The sequence below is a fragment of the Egretta garzetta genome, unplaced genomic scaffold, assembly GCF_000687185.1.
Source record: "Egretta garzetta isolate BGI_Z169 unplaced genomic scaffold, ASM68718v1 scaffold156, whole genome shotgun sequence".
NCBI classification, from domain to species: domain Eukaryota; kingdom Metazoa; phylum Chordata; class Aves; order Pelecaniformes; family Ardeidae; genus Egretta; species Egretta garzetta.
In genome coordinates this window covers 1620928-1641916 of record NW_009260125.1, presented here as the reverse complement: position 1 = coordinate 1641916, position 20989 = coordinate 1620928, and the positions used below count along the sequence as shown (strand labels likewise).

The following is a 20989-nucleotide window of genomic DNA, read 5'->3' as shown; positions in this document are numbered from 1 at the left end:
GTCAACCGCATAATTTCAAAGGCAGAAGTGGAAGAAAGTATTGAATAAATGGTTTCCCAGATGCATGCTACTTATATTTATCTATACCTAATTCCTTTCTAGATAGATCTTTATGATGTATGAAGCATCGTGACTACTTTCAATAGTGTCTGGCCATTACTTTGTTCTTTAATTATTAAATTAGGGGGAGACATTGAAAATGAACCAGAAACTTCTGTCATTTTTTCTCAAAACTTGAGACTTCTTGAAGAGTCCAACCTCAAACATCTGCAGTAAAACCAAAGCAGAGCCTTCACCTAAGTAGAAAGTCTCTCTGATTTTACTCAAGGTGGTACAGATTAACAGTGACCTTGCTTATTGAGTCAGGACTGGACAGAATGTAGATGTTCCTCTTCCACATTCAGGCACAAGTTTCTTCTCACTAGTCGCTCAGAATTTGCTTCCAAGTATGGGTATCTGCTGGTGATAACACAGTGGAGTATTTTCTCCTCCTAGTTGTTCTATGGGAAGGGATATTGGGGTTTAGACCTGTCACAACATATTGGTGACACTTCTACTGTGACCTTAGTAATCCCTAAGGGGAAGCTGATGGAAGTGCCTGCTTTTATTCTTGCACTGGAATGGGGAGTTGGAGGAAGAGCTGCAACATTTAGGTAAGATGGGGACCAGCTAGTAGGCTTGCATTAACGTCCTATCTTATTATGTGTGGCTGGTGTCCCTGGGAACTTATTTGATAACCCAGTTTATTCAGTGCTGTAAAGAGATGCCACAGAAGAGGAGACAGAATGACCGATTAGAGTCTATGGATTTAACTGCATTCCCAGTGTTGTGTTGCATTTGTCTGGTCAGTGATATTTGCATCAACTACAATTGACTAATTTTGACACTTTGGGAGGGGGGGGGCTCTTGCTTTCTTGGTTTTACTCTTAAAATTTTCATTGACAAACTGAAGAAGAAAGGCTAGGAAAAGAAAGATCTGGCACAGATCTGCTAGTTATCATGGCTCTTGGCTAGCTTGGCTTGTTGTTGAGGATACGAGTACAAATTATTCTGGCAATTAATTTAGTTCTTCCTGTTCCTAGCCACCTCTTCTCTGTGGTAGTTGTACATCTTAGTTTGCCATGTAGCTGACTTTCCCATGGTATAACTGCACTTTTTCAGCCTTTTCAAATTGGCCTGAAAGAATGGAAAGTTTTAATCTCAAATATGCATTTGTCAACATAGTAACAGAAGACACCACGTGATATCCCGCCCATTTGTCACATTTACCACAGTCCTCTTCAAACCCTCTACTGTCAAAGAGCACAAGTTTCGTGCTCCCAACAGCAAAGCCCTGAAATACGAGGTATGTCGTGGCTCCGTTCCACCCAAGTGACTCACCTCTCTGCCCGAGGCACGTCTGCTCTGAGCACTGTCACTGTGACATGAAGTTGATCTCCTGATTCCTTGCTTGAAAGCTGTCAAGGCTACATTGAAACATTAGGGTTGGCATATTTATCGTTTTAGCCCTTGCCACCCTCATACAATAGTATGCAGAACATCACTTATTCTCGAGGTACTTAGTAATTGTCTCCTGTGGGACACGAAGACCTCTGTGACACAACGGCACACAACCTGGGGAGCCATAGGCTGTAGCAAACCAAGGCAGGCGGCTGTGGGATATTTTTTTTCCAGAGACCCAAGTGCCTGTTTCTGGTCTAACAAGACATGAGTCATAGCAGGGACATGGCTGTGAATACTTATCTCTTCACTGGGATGTGTGGAGCAGAATGAATTTCATCATGGAAAGAGGACATGAGCTGATTTGTTAAAAATCTGTTAGTTGCTTGGGGAATTTGTGCTGGTATTATCTGTGATAGTTGTGCACTCCGGGGACAAGAACCATCCTGTTCCCTGTTTTTTTTTTAAGAACAGAAAGTGACCATTTGGGAATTAGCTGTGTATATAAAGTGTTTAACAAGCAACTAAATGATAATGACAAGTTCATCCAACAAAAGTCATCATGCTGCGGTTATTTTTTTCTGTGTGCTCATGGCTTGTGGCTTTATCAGAATGTTGGGCTCAGATTTTTTGTGAGCGTTTAAAGGTGGCAAAGCATCTGTTAGGAAGTGTCTAGAAACAGGAGTCTGGAAGGGACCCCTTTTATCTTCAGACCCAGCCTTTTTCCCAAGCAAAATAGAGAGAAGGTACTTTGTGGATTTTCCCCCAGAGCCCTGCCAAATGTTTTCTAATCACAACCTGCCGCAGTCCCAGTCCTCGGTCTTTCTTGCTCAGTAGCTGACCATTATACAAACCTAACACAAAGAGCAAACCGCTCACCGTAAAATGATATACCTACAGTCACAGCCCTGGTGAGGTAGCCATCAATTACTTGGCATGCTCAGCCTTTACAAGCCGCACCGTAAAGAATTGCGCTGTAAAGGATCAGCATATATATTGTATTCTGTGGCCGTCTCTGCCTCTGACCCATTTAGCCACATATCCATAAAGATAAGACAAACAAATGCAACTGAGCTTTAATATTGCTCTTGTTTCAGGAATTTTATTTCTTAATCACCTTATTTTCATTACTTTGACTCAGTTTTCATTAGGCGTGTTTTTAAATGTCAAGGGACTAGTGAATGTTTGTTCTTTTTTTTTTTTTTTCCAGATTATTTTCCATGTTGTTCTGATTTGAACCTTTGGAAATAAGTATTTTTCATTGATTAGATCTTGAAATATTAACATGGCATATATGGTCAAAGGCTTGTATTAACATTTGTTACAGTCCAGTCATCAGTCATGCCAGAATTCAGTATAAATAGTACTTTATAATTAGTATAAACCCTACTATATTTTTTGCCATATGAATCCTCATTTGCTCCATCCTGTCTACTTTAACTTCTAATGTCAATCAATCTCTAGGCTATTTTGTAGTTTTGTTCCAATTTATAGATGGGGGCTGTCTAGCTTTTTTTTTTTTAATAGCATTCTGCACTAACAAAACAAGGGACTGTGCTTAAGCAGAATTATCTTGTTACATGAATCACACATACAAAATTAAATTGCATTTTTAAACTCTTGTGCACTGTTCCCATAATAATCAGCATCATGTATTTTGGTCCTACTCCTTCTGCTCATGGTTCTCAGCAATTTTCAGTGCGTTTCAGTCTTTACTTTTTCTGTACTCATTTTCTTTACTTTTACCCTTCGAATCAGGACTCTTGTGCACTCTCAGCCTCTTGCTCCCCAGGGAGCTATAGCCAACTCTTCCAGAGCCTGACTCGGTATCTACTTTGGGGCTGGACAGGCAGCGACACAGACACTGCTGACTCCTCTGGGTAGACCTGTTATATAGAAAAGACTCTGAGATGAGCAGCTTAGGTGAGGGAGACGACGTTCTGCATACTCATATCCAGGCAGATGAATCCACCGTCTGGTATTAAAACAAACATCTGCACATCCAATGTGCAGCTGCTATAATTGGATGCCCAACGTATTTAGACTGCAAAGCACCAGGTTATTTAAGGTCTCTTATTACTGCAGTCCGTTAAGCAACCATATTAAGCTCTGCTTTAAGGAAGATAAGCATAAATATATTAAAGATAAATGGAGTCAGAAACTTTATTGTTTGTTCTTGTTCATTATCTAAACTATAAGAGTATTTCAGTTTTCACCTGAATTATATCACACAAGGAATCTATTGTGAGGAGGGAGGGCTGAGGCTGATGAGGACTTGATAGCTTGATGCCTGAAGTTAAGAGTGGTCAAAGTGAACATGGGGGCTTAGCAGCAAGGTAACAGCATCACATACCATGCTGTTCAAAGTAGTCAAATATAAGGTTAACAGTGTTACTATTATAAAGAAGGTATTTGTATATGTGGAAACACAGGGAAAATATAATGCAGAATGTGTGGGACAGGATATTGGGAGTGAATCTCAAAATATATCACCTCAGTGCTACGCATGAGTCAAAAGAAGAAGTAAAATTGAACCTTAGGAGTTACAGAGAAAGGAGTGAAGAGTGAAACGGCCAGCATCCCTTTGCCACTGAGTGTGCAATACAATGATATGACCAGATTTCAGTGTTATGGGGAGATTTGGTTGCCTCTGCTTGGAAAATTCTTAGTAAAAGTAGATGATCAGAGAGAGGAAGCATCTTCCGTGTAATGGGAAACTTACTTTAATTTCCTCAATTTGGGAAAATGAATGCTGTTAGTAAAGCAAAAACATTTCACCGTTACTTAAAATGCAAGAATTTACAGAAGAGAGAGCTTAAAAAATAAAGGAAAAACATGTTCACACATTATATAATTAAATCATGGAGCGCCTTGCCACCTGAAGCTGTAAAAGTACAAATACAGTTATTTAAATGGACACTTAATGATTCTATATGCCACAACCCAGAGTACCTAGAGATGGGAGTGTATGTGAAAGCGATGCGGGGCTCATTCTCTGCACGCCCCATTCCTTGCACTCCTCTCAGAGCATCTGCAGCTGGCTGGGGTCAGGACAGCTAGGCTGGAAGAGACTTTTGGCCAGTTCAGTGGGACAATTCGGTTCCCTAAATATGTGTGTAGTGCTGTTTGCAGCAACGTACAGCACCCCCGGCCCCTGCCTGCCAGTCCGCATGGGCAGGAGCTGGCCACTTGGTCTGTGCTGTAGTTGCTGCCTTCCTATGTTCTCCTCTGAGTGCCTCAAGAGGCGCCTGTCTTTGAGCAGCTAAAGGGAGTTTTAGCATCTGAACTCTTGTACTTTAGCACCAGCTAAAGATGCTCTGCAATTCATAACTTCCGCTCTGTAGAACAAGTTAAAATCCAGCATTGAAAGCTTTGGAAAGTAGTCAACACAAGTTGTGTGCATTTGCAATCACTGTCACACTTGCACTGGTACTAGAAAATAGATATTAGATTTTATAATGCACCAGTATAACTTTGCAGTACATTACGACTTGGGTAAACATTATTTACACACTTTGAGAGTAACAAGCAGGTCTTCAGTGGGCTGGGCTTAAGGTTTCAATATGTTTCTAATGCAAATTAAAGAAGTTCTAAAGCAAGGAAGAAGGTGACCTGTTTTGTTTCTTTTTTAATCTATAAAAATGTAATTGGAGGATACAAGCTGTAGGGAATTTCTTTCAGGATGTTTAGGAACAGATAGACCTATTGTCTTATACAACGTAGCCCTAGATAAATATATTACAGTTGAGACTGTAATACAGAAAGACACTGCATGTGTGTATTTTGATTTGGAGATGTTTCCTTATTCTCCAGTATCACTCAAACTCATGCACTTCACTATATTTGCTTATCATAATCATAATTTATGTGTCTATAAGAGGATTTGTATTCTTTTAGCTTGAGGTAAACATGTCCAACAGCCTGGTTTTAGTTGACTTGCTTCCTTAGCTAAAATGAAGACAAAAGTTCTTGCAAATGTTTAGATACTACTGAGTTATAATAAATTCCCGGGAGTTAATTATACTCTCTTCCAAGCCAGCCTTCATTTTATTTTTTAATGCTATTGTTAGTTGAGTATTGAGTAGTTGTTTGTCCTCTGAGGACAGCAGAATAAAGGGATTTACCAAACTCTTCTGAAAATCTGAACTCTGCAGTAATATTCAGGCCTTCTAAATAATTTATGGAGAGCACAGCCAACAATATGAAATTTTCATGTATAGGTATCAAACAGGCAACCTCACATGAACTTGAAAGGCATGGAAAATAAGGTTAGGTTTCAAAACGGAGGTCAATATACTCAGGCTTAGATTAATAAAAAGGTAATCACAATAACATTTAATCTGTTTTTAAGAAAAACTTTACATCGGTGCATTTCATAGAAGCATGACAAAATTTGAATTTTAAACTTAATAAGGAGACTGATGGTTGCTGAATAAGGACACAGAACTATTCCAACATAGACCAGTGACCGGGCTTGTTTCATATCCTTTGTAGCTGGTGAGGTCTAGGGATGACCCTGCTACTCTTCCCATCTTCTCCTGGGGCTTTGGCTAAGAGGAATAATACACTATGACTGGCAGAATACGTTTCACAATTATTTAAGTCTAACCATCCTCTACATACTGTTAAAGCATATGTTGCTGGCTGTTACGTTATGCTACTAGCTCTCACATTAACAAGATTTTGTTGCACAGAGGTGACTCTTAACAAGTAATATGATTGGGTTTGTGTTACATAAATTGAAACTATAAATGGCCATGCTCATTCATCATTATAGGAAACTGTTTAGATGATCATTCTTGTTTTGGTTATAGTATGCAATATAATTCAGTGGTTGAATTTTGGCTATTGGCAGTTTCTGCTAGACACCATTTTTAGATACATAGCTGATGTAAATTTTTGTGAAATGGATTTTGTTTCATATCCAGATTGTTTTTACTGCTTAAACTTCATTAATGCTGTTCAGGGCTCTGTGAGTTACCAAATGGAGTAACAGACATTTGTTGATATCCTTTGGAGCTTCTCGCTGCTACAACTGTGTGCTTGCTAAGTTGCTAAGCATTAATGATATATTTGGCATGGCACAAGAAGGAAGATAAAGATAGTCATTGTCTCTAATGTCCTCGGGTGAGCTCTGGGTGCTGGGATGCTTAATTCCCGCTCAGCTCCCTCTGGTGCGGGTAACAGTTGAACATCTAAATAGAAGCTGGATAATTAAGTTACTCTCTGTGTGTGGCTTTTGGTGGGATTCATCTCAGTTTGGACACCTTCAGTGTTGACATCTACAGCTGAGCTTTACAGTCTAGGCTCCCTTTATCGTCAGTGGGGAGAATCAGGCATTTCTCGAGTGTGATTCATCTGGCCTGTTTTAGACATCAGCGTTAGGGTGAGATTTGCAGGCTAAATGGGGTGACATAAATAGATATGATGTTCTCGGGAGCTTTATATAGCAGTAGCACATATTCACTGGGCCACTGACTGAAACCTCCACCTCCTCCTTCCAAGAAGGCTGCCCCAACTGTGGGAACAGAGAACAAACCTCTCTCTGTGCCAGCTGGTATTCACGTTTCCCATCCAAAATGCAATGCCTCCAGCTGAGGGACAGTGGCTGGGGCACGCAGACACTGGGGTTTAAAATGTTTTAGGATATTTGCTTGGGAAGGTCAGGTTTGAATCCTCTTACCAAGATGAGAGCCTTAATTACCCATCTGTTGGCCAGGAAGCAGTCTGATCTAGCAGGGGCCAGTCTTATCCCTCCTTTGTCAGGTCTCTGGGCTGTGTCAGTGGTTTTGGTGATGCCAGCTGGAACGGAGCACCTCTCTGCTCAGCATGGCCAATTTTCCGGTGGCTTTGGGTATGGTCAGAAACATATCTAAGTTAGGGATTTTGATGCATGAGAAACCAGGCTCCTGGGTCTAATTTTGGAACCATGCACCTGTTTTAGGTGCCTGAGTCTGTTCATAGGTCTAAGCGTTGGACTTTTCACTTCTAGTGAGATGCAGGCTCTGAAGCATCTCAGAGCTTATAAAAAATGTGACTGATCCCTTGTAGTTTAGAAATATATGAATAAACTCTGGTTATATTGCTGCTGCTGTCATTATCACTGTTGTGTTATGAACTTTCAAAAAGATGTTATAAGTAGTGTCTCTGCAAATAGTTCTTTCACAAGGCTGATAGGCTACCCTGCATCAATGGCAAATGATGTCTCTGTATCTCATGTTACTGACATCTTGCCACACATCTGCAATCTATTTTGAGTTCTCTGTTGTACATTACCAATTTAGGAAAGAAATTGAAAAGCCATGGAGACAAAGAGATTTGATGGAGCACGGGGCAGAACCGCTGAAACTAGTACTGTTAACACAAAGCAATACCAGATCTGATTTTAAGCTGTCTAGAGCAAGGTTCAAAGCTTGTGCACTTTAACTCCCCTCCTTACAAGAGCTATTGGCACCTGGAGTTATTGGTGAAGGCATCACAAGTTAAAGATGGTGCTGTTCAACACACCATCAGTCCACCTTCAAGAAAAGTTCACTGGTGTGCTGTTGTGAGTCTAGTTCTTCGGTGTGGATTTTAGATAGAAAGCCCTTACTTAAGTGAGAACGTTTTCAGTTGTGAGATTCCTGTCCCTTGCCTATGTCTGTGTATGCAACCGTGCTGAAATGTCTTTCATTTTTGTTTTCTCCCACCTACCTGGGGAAAATCAAAACCAGTGTGAGTAAGAATCCCATGGGTTTTCTGGCTTTGTTTTTGCTGGATGAGGTGTAGACCTATGATTCACACTGTTCTTGGGTATCTGTCTGGCATTTGTATTTGAAATTGCTGCATAACTATGAATTCCTGCATTTTGATTTCTTTTGGAAGCAAAGCATTTCTGTGAGCAATAAAGGTTAGTTTGATGTCAACATATATGTCGCTATTTCTTAAAAATGCCTTCTTTTTTTACTGGTAAGGTTCTGACTGCAATTAAATGTGTACAGTTTGTATATTCTTGTAATAATACACACTCCACCATTCATTTATGAGCACGTTATTTTGAATGCATACCTCTAAAACTCAGCTTAGGTATTTATAGATTGCTCGTCACTGCAGTGTCTAAACAGTGCACCTTTAAATAAGACATCAGAGCTTATTCTCTTCTTACTTACAAATTAATCTGTAGCTGGCATTTCAGGGGTGATCTGCTATTTTCAGGATTTGGGCTTAGTATTATCTGTGCCCTGTAGGACAGCACTACATGCCAGGATGGGTTTACACATGGGCCACTTGTGTGGAGTTGCATGATGCTAGCACAAAGGCACCATGGCCTAAAAGAGAGGACCAACTTGGAAAGGGATGAAGAACATCTTCCATGTGTTGGTTCATGTGTTGCACAAACCCTTTCCAGCTTGTTGGGACTGCAGGTAATGAATCCAGAGATCTACTCTGGGGCCACCACTTCATTTCTACTTTTAAAGCCATCTGAGCAAAGCCAGAGAAGTAAAATTCAGAACAGAAAGAGACCAGTCCAGTGTGGGCTTTTGATCAGGTCATATTAGCCAAGAGATGCCGAGACGCAGACAGCCATGGCATGTGCTCCTGTCTGCGGTCCTCGCGCTTGCTGGGCTGCTGTTCATTCCCCCATCCCAGCTCCATCTCTGAGTTGGAGAGGCTGGAACTGGGAGCAGCGTGAGACCCTACTGTGGGGTGACCTCTCGCCAGTCCTGGTGGTGTGGTGGGAATGTGCTAATGGCAGAGCTGTCTCTGCCCTGCCTACTGAAACAGGCTGGTGCCTCTCAGCTGTGGGGAGAATGGACAGCACCAGATGACAATTCTGGCACAAGGTGGTAGCACATTACATACCAGGTGTTTTAAACAATAGTTGTGGCCACTTCCAGATGTTAGAGACGTTGTTTAGGAGAAGGTGTATTAGTCTTGGTGTACCTGTTGTCATCCTCCTGACATGCCGTGTGCCCAGTGCCTACAGGAGTGACATGGGTAGAGTTTAACCAAACTCAGTATTTGCTGATGAGGCAACAGAAAATGAGACTCAGAGGATGGACTGTCTCTGTGCTGGTCTCCTGGGTGAATTTGTTCAGGAATGAGTTTTCCCTCATCTTCTGAGCTGTATAAGGGAGGTCAGCATTTGCATGCAAGCATGTGAGCTTGGGTGGTCCCAGGTACACTGCCTTTGGATTGCATTCCCACTGCTGGCTGCTTTAGGGAGTGTTAAGCTCTGCTTGGCTCTGAATGTAGTGTAATGTTGGTAGGCTTTGCTGCAATTGATGTTTGTCTCCATTTATTTTTGCAGTCTCCTGCAAAAGCCATGACACTGTGAAGGATCAGAGGCCTCTCTGAACAGTGCCATTGCACACCTCACTTGCCTTACTTAGAAACTGATATATATTTTTTGAGGAGTCAAGCAAAAAACGAATGACTTCGGTATAAGTAATTTATGTCCTAAGAGGAAAATTTCCAGCCATGGCTCAGATGTGCAATGATGCAATATTACAGTATTATAAGGAACTGGATTTGACTTTGAGAAGAACCTAAAAAGATGCCTGTCCTTGCTTTGGTGAAAGTCTCATTTGGGGAAGTTTGCTGTCTGCAGTGATCCCATTTCACATACCAAACTTATTTTCTATTTTCTTCATGGTATACAAAATTGCACTTTTACTCTGCCGCTGTGTCTTGACTCACATAAACAGTACACAGGGCTTAAAAGATTTTTGCCTTTATTAATTCTGTCTTGAACTCTGTTAAATCTCCACTCATGCTGTTACATGTGTCAGAGCTGTATCTCTACATCTAGTCCTTTTCCTTGCCTGAAAGTTTCTTAACTCAGTGTCATCAACAGCAGCTGCAAATTCAATGGAATTTCTGTATATATCAGCCCTCCTGGTGCTAAACAGCAGCCAACTTAGGTAAGACCTGCCAGTGGCAGGTATCTCCTGAGATGATCCCCTTCCTCCACCTGGCAGATTTTCTGCCTTTATAGTTTAGATGCATTAACCGTACTCCTTTGAATATTTTGAGTATCAATCAAAATGCAGCTATCTTTTCAGAGAGTAGATCAGTCCCTCAAGAGAACATAATGCAAATTTTATGCAATTACTTACACAGATTAATAGATTACTATAATACTATACATGTGTAGCATGTAACACTGGAAACACAGTGAAAATCTTGTTCATAAGAATAGCATGAGTTTCTCAGAAATATCTGACAATGACCACACTTCAATCCCCACTTTGTCCTCTCTATTATGCTGTTACCTCCACCTGTGGTATAATTCCAGCAGCATGCTTGCCAGCCTCCTTCTTCCTGACCCGCTTCCTCCTCTGGCACATCAGCTCCCAGCACCGCCGCAGGCACCGCTGTTCCTTGTCCCACGGGTGGCACCGGCTTCAGGGCTCCTGCAGAAACCTGTTGTGGGAAGTGTGAGGGGTCTCTGAAGAGGGGCTGCCGCATCCCCTCCCCTTGCCAGGGAAATAGCACCCAGCACTCCCTGGAGCCGGGTGGCGTTGGCAGGATGAGGCCAGCCTGCCTGCTCCCCTAGCCAGCCCTGTAGTGACTCCAGGCGAGCACAGCAGTGTGTGTGTGCTGAGCATGCAAGGAGTCGCAGTCAGCAATGTCCCACGGGGTTTTTTTTTGGTGGAAAATTAAACTGAACTGATGATTCTCAGAAATACAGTTGCTTCCAAAAAGTTTATGTGACCACAACCACCGTATAGAAAGAAGGGTAGGGCAAAGTGGCACTGGAGGCTACTCCTGTGGTATTTCCCAGCCCTGGTACATTTTTTTTCATGGAGCCATTTCCTAGGCTTTTACAAAATAAACTGAAGTTATCCACCTAACCCATGTATCCCTATCCATGTGATTCGTGGTCAGGAAGGTTTCATATCCATCATGGAAACACTGTTCACTTGATTCAAAAGGTGGAGTAAGAGATCACAGTGGTTGCCATCTGGCTGTTGACCCAAACTTTGCTGTTGCCATTTACAGGTGGTTTTGCACCCAGTCTCTCTCCCTGGTCACTGTGCGAGCCCCTTGTACTGAACATGTCCTCTGGGGTTCCCAGGCCACAGCTGCGCATCCCATCTCCTCCTTTCCATCACCTTCTATCTGCTGCTTTGCCCAGCCGTAGTCCCCTCTTACCCATTGCTCCCTAGTTGTTCTCCAAAAAGTCTCTCTTCCCTTATTCCCTGTATTGGTTCCAGTGTCACCACCTTCCCCATCCCGGTTCACTCACTGTCCCCTTGCCCTCAGATCTGCTTTTGTGTCTCCTCGGTTTAAGTTATTGGGGATAGTGTTGGTCAAATTTTAGGAGCAACTTCATTTTTGTGACCTTTTGCACATTTTGCAGCTTTTTGAGAAGGAAAATTCTGCTGAATAGTTGTTTTCTCATCAGAAAGCTTAGACTTTTGATTAAGAACCCTTTCTTTCCAACCAGCAGACATGACTTTCTGCTTTAAAACACTGAGAAACTTCCAAAATCAAAACATCATCAGAACTGATATCTCCACAAAGCAATTCTGCTTCAACAAAGCAGTATAGCTGGACTAAAATATAGTTCATGGGACTTTTTTCAGCAAGCTCTATTAGACAGCCCATGCTCTAAGAGTTCTAAATGAGGACAGACTCTCCAGAAATATTTAGATGCTAAAAATGAAAATGACTCTGTTGAACATGTGTGAACTCTGATTTTTTTTTTCGTGTGTCTATACATAAAATATATAATTTGTCCAAACTTGGAGGACAGCTCTCACACTTCATAGTGGAAGAGCTGCTGAAAGCAAAGAACACTGGAATTTTTCAGCCAGGGCAACACAATGTTTTCCTCTAACCTCATCTTAGAAATGAATGAAGTGTTTTGACTGAAATTCCTTCTCCCTTAAATAATTAAATCAGTCTGAGGCAGACACTTATAATGAAAAAAAAAAAAAGAGAGACCAAAAAGCCCAAGAGGGTAAAAATTGGCAAAGATCTCAGGAACTGAAAATAGAAAGAAATGTTGGGCAACTTTTAAAGTAGCTGTTATCAGCTTTGCCTCTCACATTTGCAGTGTGCTGTTGCCTGGTCAGTAGGTTGTTCCCAGCGCAGCTCTCCTGCGTTTCTTGGGAAGACATTCTCAGTCTCTCTTGCTGGGCTATTTCCAGGCAGCCTAGGGCTTCCTACTTACGTCTGTGCCATGGGCCCCCATGCGTTCTCACAAGATCCCTTACTGTCCCTGATGCGAGGGGTGAGACAAGTCAAGCTGGGGCTCCCCACTTGCCCCGGTGCAGCATCGAGAAGGACTGGCCATGGGGTGCTGCTCTGCGGGGTGGCAGGGTCCAGTGTCTCTCCTGCCCAGCTGAGCAGTCCCCAGGGCTGGGAAGGGCTCATCCCTTCTTCATTTACCCAAATTCTCCACCTAAAGAAGGGTGTTGTGGAGTGGTTGGACTTGTAGATGAGACTCACTGCTGTGTCACCCACTGGGTGCTGTGGGGTGGGTGGTGGGGCTGTGCCAGGCCCTCCCTTGCCTGCCCAGCCCCAGGTGCCCTGTGCAGCTGTGCCCCCCCAGATGTTTTCCAAAGCTCAGGTGGGTCTTGGTTTCAGTCCTTTCTCCTGAAGCACTGGATAGTTGGTTTCAGCTCCATGTGGCATAAGCCAGTGTAAAGGCAGAAAAAAAAGCCTGGCAGAGGGGATCTTGGAGGAATCTTCTTGTTGCTGTTGGAAGGGGAAGCTGAGATCCCTCGGTAACAAGCCCTAGTCTCAACATAAAATCACGGTCCAGTTGCTGGGCTGTGCATTAGCACAGCTTTCGTGTTCTTGGTCATTAACACTTGGCATGGTGTGTATTTTCTTTCATTTTATGGGAATTTGATGTATTTCACCACTGGGTAGAGAAAAAAATCATCACTGAGAATGTCATGATTAATTTTTTTCCTCTTGAAGAACTATGAAATTATTCTGAAACGTATGACGCGTGTATAATAACAGCCTAGTGCTCTGTTTTTAAAAAATGTGCTAGAGGTGTTGTGCAGTTTCCCAGAGGCTTAATGAGGGAGCCATACTGTGTTGGAAATTTTTCAACAATAAAAATTCACCTATTACGTGCTCATGTAAAATGAGGGTTGACAATCACACAAATATGTCCAAAATCAAATACAGGCATTGTAAAATATCACTTCTTTCCCAGAGAGAAACTGGTCACCTGTTCACAGTAGGATTTTGCATTATATCCTATTCAGTAAAGAATAAGATGCTTCCCCACAGGGAAACAAAATGGCAGCAAAGCACTGGCCCGGTGCCCTCTGTCAATGCTTTTCACTGACTGTTTTGCCAAGGCTTCAAAAATAACGGATAGGCATATTTTTTCAACATGTGTTTTGCCTCTTTGTTGGTTTAAAAGCACAAAGGGAAGAAAAGGTTCTGCATTATTCGCCACTTCATCATCAAACGCAGGAAGAATTCATTGTTTGATTTTCTTTTTCTCTCCATAACACTTATTTCACTTTTAAAAAATCTAGTATCCTTTGCCGTTCTTTTAACATATATCTCAGGAGTGGCCTCTTAAAAATTGAACATATGGCTCTGAACCTGCGGCTGCATTCAGGGAAGTGTCTGTTGCAAAACACTGAAATGTGGAGTCGTGGGAGCAGAAAAGTTGCATTCAGGAATTATTCAGTATACTACTGAATAATCAAAGGAAGGAAGGTAATTAAACATAAAGAGTTGAAGAATAAATGAAACATGGTAAATATTGCTCCTCTGCTTAGAACAAATTAAGCCACTGTCAATGTTTGCATGTTCTTTAGATATTTAATAGGAAGTTTAAGCCAATGTGTACCCCAGATAAATCACTGAATGACTGTTGGCATTAAAAAGCCCCCCACCCCCAAACTGTTTCACTGCTGAATGTGTAGCACCAGTGAATGTACTAGCAGTCACCTCACAGTACCCTGCTTCAGTTCCATGATGTGGGTACAAGTACTGAGACTGTCCTTAAGCAGGGAGGTCTTGTCGTGTGGATCTCCTTGCAGGTTCTTCACCTTTCATAATGCAGTTTAAAAAAGAAAAAAAAAAAAAAAGTCCTATATGGTAGGCCACAGATTTGCAATGCTCTTTATCAACATTTACATAAATATGTAGAAAAGGATGATATTAGACAGACAAAGGTGAGGAGAGAAAGAGAAGAAAATTTGTCTCATTGTAAAGCTATCTAATTAATTAATTTTTTGTAAAATTTCCTCATTCTGATTTTCAATTCAGAGGTATGCAACCTAATGTTAGAATATTAAATAATTAAAAAAAATGGACAGGAGATTATTAGGAAGGAAAGAAGGTTGATTGCTGCTGTAGGATTAGAGAGGCCATTCTGGCCATAGAGGATATTGCATTTATATAATGGGAAAAATCTAAACCTGTCACTTAATAATTTAGGTCTTTCCAAGATAGAACCAGTGAAGCTGATGATAAGTATCCAGTGATACAATCTGAATGATACTGAAGTAAAAATGGGAGAATTAGTGTTTGCAAGAAGTAAATAAATATTACAAGTTTTGGCAATCTTAATAAGGAATATATAGATTCCAGTGTTACTTGCAGATGCTATGTGAATGATTACTTTACTGTTAATATCTAAAAATCTCTTAAAAACACATTCATGAGTTATTTAAATACACATAGTCCGTAATGACCCAGATGCTCATAAAACTTAAGTGTATGATACTATAATATGTACAATAACCATAACTTAGTACTCTGTTCAAGTCCAGAAAGAACAATACCATAATCATGGTTATTTCTTTGCTTTTACTATATTCTAATGTCTCAACAATTACTTCGAAGCCGTATATTTCAATGCTACATTTTACTAACTCATTGTGCATTTAGTGTGTAGCATAGTTTTGTGCTTCCAGCAGAGGCAACTTCCCAAGCAGGGATGGCCACGACCACCTTTTTGATGTTCATTTCAGATCCTGTTGTAATGCTTGATTTGTGTCTGCTTCCTGCTGCAGATGATTACTGGTGCATGACATATGATTCATTTAGGAATGGAAGCTGAGTCAAACACCAATAAATGCCAGTCGTTTACCTCTAAACCAGACCATTTTCTTTACTAAACCCCGAGGAAGTTGTACAGGAGCAGACTGAAACTTGGCACACACAGCTTGAGCACTGAACAAGTTGTTTGGGGAAAATTACATGGGAAAGCCAATTTAAAGCCACTGAAGTGTCATAAGTATTGGGGAAATTCAGATGAATTCACTGTACTGAATGATGGGATCTCATTCAAGTGCAAGAGCCTGCTCACAGACTGTGTATAGGATCTTAAGTACTGCTTATAAATAATTACACATATTTTATTTCTCTCATTTCAGTGACTATTTCAACAAGTACCTTCTTTGATGGCTTACTGGTAACTGGGCTCTACACCTCTACCAGTGTTCAAGCTTCCCAGAGCGTTGGTGGTTCCAGTGCTTTTGGATTTGGTAAGTCCAGTATAATTTACATTCTGCACCCCAGGGTAATGAATACTTGGTTGTACAGAGGACATCAATAACAACACAATTACTGAAACAGGTTAATTTAGGCTGAATAATCAACAATACATGGAAGTCAGTGGGAGTCAGTAAGATAAGGCAGTGATGGCTTTTAGACAACTTCTATTTCTTCCTCCACTTTCTTTGTCTTTGGTCAGCCTGGTACTCGTATACTGAATTATATGAATTTTAAGAGAGAAAAGCCTCAGCAACTAAACCGGTTAAAATAGCCATTTCTAAATGGTGTGACATTCGGTATAAACTAAAGCATTTAGCCCAAGGTGTCTAACTGTTCTTGGGCTGAAAAACTGATTCCTTTCAGCTTATGTCAACCTACTTTTTCCGTTCACTTAACAATAGTGTTTTCCTTAAAACCAGAATGGTGGTTAAAGTATTTTATATAACCAATTATTTCCATGTACAAACCCCAGAATCATAGTAAAAGGGGTAGGACAGGTTTTGCAGAATTATGTTTTTCAAGTTCTGCTGTTGCATTCAGCGGTAGCAGCCAAGCCAGCTGTGCTAAGGACAAGCGCTTTTGAAAAATCTCTTCTAAATTTGTACAAGTCATTTACAGCTATACCTTCTGCAGTTTGTAATTTGGTAGCTTTTTTATATCCTTAAAAATAACTGTAAGAATTGTGTTCCTCCAATTGGAGGAACTCGGTGACCCCTAATAAGCAATCTGGGGTGAAGGTACAAAACCGGGTACCAGCCGCGTGGGACACCAACTGTGCTGTGCTTGCAGTAGCATGTTTAAATGCTCATTTGTCTGTTAAGGTTAAACTTCAGTACTTTCTTCATAATAATCTTTTGTAGTAATTATCTCTGTTGTAATGCATGCGAAACATGAGTGGCCTGGACCCGTGAGTGTCGTACAGCAGACACACGTTGGCTGGTAAATGAAATAATGCGACATAAATAGCACATTATTTAAAACTGTATTGAGGAATAATTTGAGAAGGGCTTTGCTTCCATGAATGGCACCACCGATCGACCTCAAACCTTTTGCTTGGTCTTTCAAAGGAAAGAGCAGAGCTGCCGCAGGTATTTCAAGTCTCCAGAAACCCTGGATCCATCTCTTGTGTCATCATTTCCAGTTAGCAAAGAAGTTGCTCCTCCTTTTCAGCAAGTTGATGGTGATGTTCAGGTTAGATTTAGCTTGATGGATTTATTTTTTTAAAAATGTTGAGGGCTATGTCAGGTTCAAAGACCTCAATTCAAAGATTTATGTGGTTTATCATAGATTAGGTGGGGGAGGGCAAAGCTGGGCCTTTAAAACCTGAAGACAGCAGTATTCTGAAATTGGGTTGATAGTGGCTGCTTACAGAGCAGGGAAGAAATTTTTCTCCCTTGCAATGTTACCATTGAAATGCTCTTGTCTGCATCACACAGGAGGTCAAGGTAGATTATCATAATCTTCCATTCTGCCCCAACAATATGAAGTCTTCCCAACATACATATATCTGTCTTTTGTGCCATAAGTTACTGTAGTGTGGCTACAATTATCTTTTAATTACCCAGTTTAGGAAGTCACTTGAGGGAGACACGGTCATTGTCAGTTATCACAGCTCGTTCACTGTGTCAAGAAGCTTCGAAGAAAAAAGATAAAATACATTAGTGCTAACAGAGTTAGTTCTAAGGGTTATATTTTCTTTCTTTTTCAGTATATATCATGTAGCCAAAGAAATAGTTGCTGGTTTCCTCTGTGGGATTATATTGACATGAAATTTGCTGAAATTTTTATTTGGGAAACCTTCTAACAACTCTTCTAGAGAGAAATGAGAGAGCTTTTGTGGATAAATCTTAATAGTGGTCATAAACATTCATCTTTTGTCCCAAGCTGAACCATTATCTGGGTTCAGATAAAGGTAAAAGTATAACTGTAAAGCTAAAATTAGAACTGTGATAAAACATAAATGAGTACTTGGAGCCTCACTAAGCAAGCTGTGAGGATCCTTTAGCAAATAAATAATCCTTAATTTGAGTTTTAAGAACAGCATTTCTTTCTTTGTTAGATCGCATGATACAACAGATACCCTAAGTTGCATCTCTCCAGTATCATTTCCACTTTCCTTCCCTGATCAGTGTGGTGCATACCTGGAACTTGTTTCCATGTCCTTCAGCGTTGTCTGCTGAAGCCTGGAGAGCAATTCCACTCTTCATCTCTCCCTTTCTCAAGCCACACTGATGCTCCTCGTATCATTCACACCCCATCTCGCTGCAGAAACATTTTGGACTCCCGTGGGATCTCTCCATCCCCACGTGTCCTTTCCTTCTTCTGCTTTTGACTCTCAGGGTCCTTGCTGGTGTTTGACCTCTTTTTAATAGCTTGGGGCATCTGCTGGCCATGGTTTGGGCTTTATCAGCCCACCAAGGCTGCCTTCCCGTACAACCAGGATGTACATGTGGTCATTTAGGGGCTCTCACCATTTGACTTCTTCCAAATATATGAGGAAAGTGGAAGACAGGAGTACTAAAAACCCACATGTTAGAAAGCTACAAATGTGGTGGGTTTGATGGGAATGATGACTTGCAAATGAGATTAAGGTTAAATGGGTTTGATGGGTGGTAGGGGTACCTGTCTGTAACTTGGCATAAGTAGGAAAATCCAGCTCAGCTCCTCCAAAGCCATGTGCACTGGAAAGCAAGGAACACAGTATCATTTCTGCAATTAAAGGAGAAGATTACAGCATAATCCCTCAGCGGCGATAAGGAGAGCTGTGTGCTGAGGACCTGAATCTGTCTCATTACAGGGGATCGTCCTGGCTGACAGGCTGGGCGAGCAGACAGACCTGCCGGGCTGCGCACATCAAAGCTTGCCTTTGACCTGCCAGTCACGTCGCATCTCCGTGCATTTGGACTCTTCCCAAAGCTTTCCAGCTCCTCAGTAGATTTTCACATCATGCACACATGCCAAATTATTTAAAATTTAAGTTTGGTGTAATTAGTTTCTTACAAACTAGAGTGGAAAATGTAAGCCTTTACAGTTAAGCCCCAACAAACCTAATTTTATGTAAAATCATAATACTACACTAATGTTTACCTTTAATAAATGTGGAATAAACAAGTAATTCCATGATAATATTTTTATAAGCATTAACCTTTCAATCTACATTGAAAAAGGTCCTTTTGAAAGTCCATAGGCTCTATTATGGTAGAGACAGTGGGTTCAAAGCTCTCATTACACTGGCAAGTCTTGACACAAGCCTAATTGGCTACCAGAAAATTTTTGGTTTATTTTCTGTGTAGGTTTATACAACTTGTACTTTACTATCTTTTAAAACAGATACCTCCTTTCTACTGAGAGGTCATAAACTGCTGGTGAATTTTAGGTTTTGTTTAACTCTGTGGGCCATGAGAGTGATGTTACCTGGAAACATTTTAGTGCCTGAACAGAGGAACTGCATCTGCTAGACAGCAAAAAATAGAACATGAAAGGTCATCTTGCAATCTTTCTTCTTTTGCAGTTCATTGTTTCTATACCATGAAGGTGATCACACCTACTATAAGCAACACATTGAGTCTCTGCGGTTTTAAAAAAAATGTGAATAGTTACAAATATTCCTTAAAATATGGTGAATAATAAATATCCTAGAGGAAATCCTGGGAAGAGCAATCACCAGAAATAATTTACTTGGCATTAAATTTTATCTTATACTCTTTTCTTCTTAAATTATTCTTCTGCCTTTTGACAGGATTAAGGCAGCCTTCACAGAATCCTCTGTTTGGTATTTTGGTTACATATGGGTTTGCATAGCAGACCAAAGCCAAAAACCCCTTTCAGTTTATAGATGAAGGATCATTTTGGTATGGCTCTGCATGAGCTGGGAATTGGGGAAACGGGTAAAAGTAGATCCCCGGCCCTGTATTCGCCTTTGGCTCGCAGGTCACAAGCAGCCTTAGGGCAGAGTGACTGTAGGTGGGTGCCATTGGTGATGCTGCTGGTTTCACCCCAGAGGAAGAAGGGCAAAGGGGGTGCCTGGGCGGCTGAAGGGCACCTGTGGTGTTGTCTCCAAGAGAGTACTGCAAAAAATGCTCTGGTCTGGTTGTGCTCCCCAGCTCTGCTGGTGCAGCCAGCAGATGGATCCATCCAACAAGAAAGATGTTGCATTGCTGGAACATGTCCAGAGGAGAGCCACAAAACTGGTGAGGGGTCTAGAGCACAAGTCTTATGAGGAGCGGCTGAGGGAACTGGGGTTGTTTAGTCTGGAGAAGAGGAGGCTGAGGGGAGACCTTATCGCCCTCTACAACTACCTGAAAGGAGGCTGTAGTGAGGTGGGGGTCGGCCTCTTCTCCCTGGTAACAGATGATAGGACGAGGGGGAATGGTTTGAAGTTGCGCCAGGGCAGGTTTAGGCTAGACATTAGGAAAAACTTCTTCACGTAAAGTGTTGTCAGACTCTGGAATGGGCTGCCCAGGGAGGTGGTCGAGTCCCCATGCCTGGGGGTATTTAAAAGAAGGATAGATGAGGTGCTTAGGGACATGGTTTAGTGGTGGGATGGCAGGGTTCGGTTAAAGGTTGGACTTGATGATCTTAAAGGTCTTTTCCAACCAAAGCGATTCTATGATTATTCTATGATCCATCTGGAGACTGTGTTGGAGGCACTGAGGCTCGCTTTGCTCCTGGATGGGGCACGTGGCTTCGAGCCTTCAGAGTCTTGGTTTTGGGATCAGCTTATGCTCAAACACTGATGGTTCTGGGGTAATGTTTTGCTTTGAGATTTTGACAGATAAAGGGAAAATATCCCCCACTAACACTGTGAGATGGAAAAAGGCCAGCTGTTGGACTTTTCCTGTTAGGTGAGCCTATAAAATTGATTCCTCCTGCTGAGTCTTTGCCTCTCCATTCTTGTTCACAGCTTTAAAAAGTAAGGAATAATCGGAAAATACCAGCTCCTAAAAAAAAGTTTTCAGCTATGTACATGCTACTGCTCTTGAAGTACAGTTTTGTAACTTACTGAAATTGCTGTAGATCCCTGGTTTACTTTGTGACAAGCCAAATGGGCTCCAGGACCCTCCCTTCACACTGGAGATATTTG

At 41.5% G+C, this 20989-nt stretch overlaps 1 protein-coding gene across 1 annotated transcript in view; it reads left to right on the top strand.

Moving 5' to 3' along the window:
* The first annotated feature begins 15096 nt into the window (after positions 1-15096).
* The window catches only part of RELN (reelin), a 258355-nt gene continuing 252462 nt past the window's right edge, over positions 15097-20989 (top strand). Inside the window, exons 1-2 of the mRNA XM_009641400.2 lie at positions 15097-15124; positions 15786-15896. Coding sequence (XP_009639695.1) covers positions 15097-15124; positions 15786-15896 — 139 coding nt within the window. The remainder of the gene's footprint in view (positions 15125-15785; positions 15897-20989) is intronic.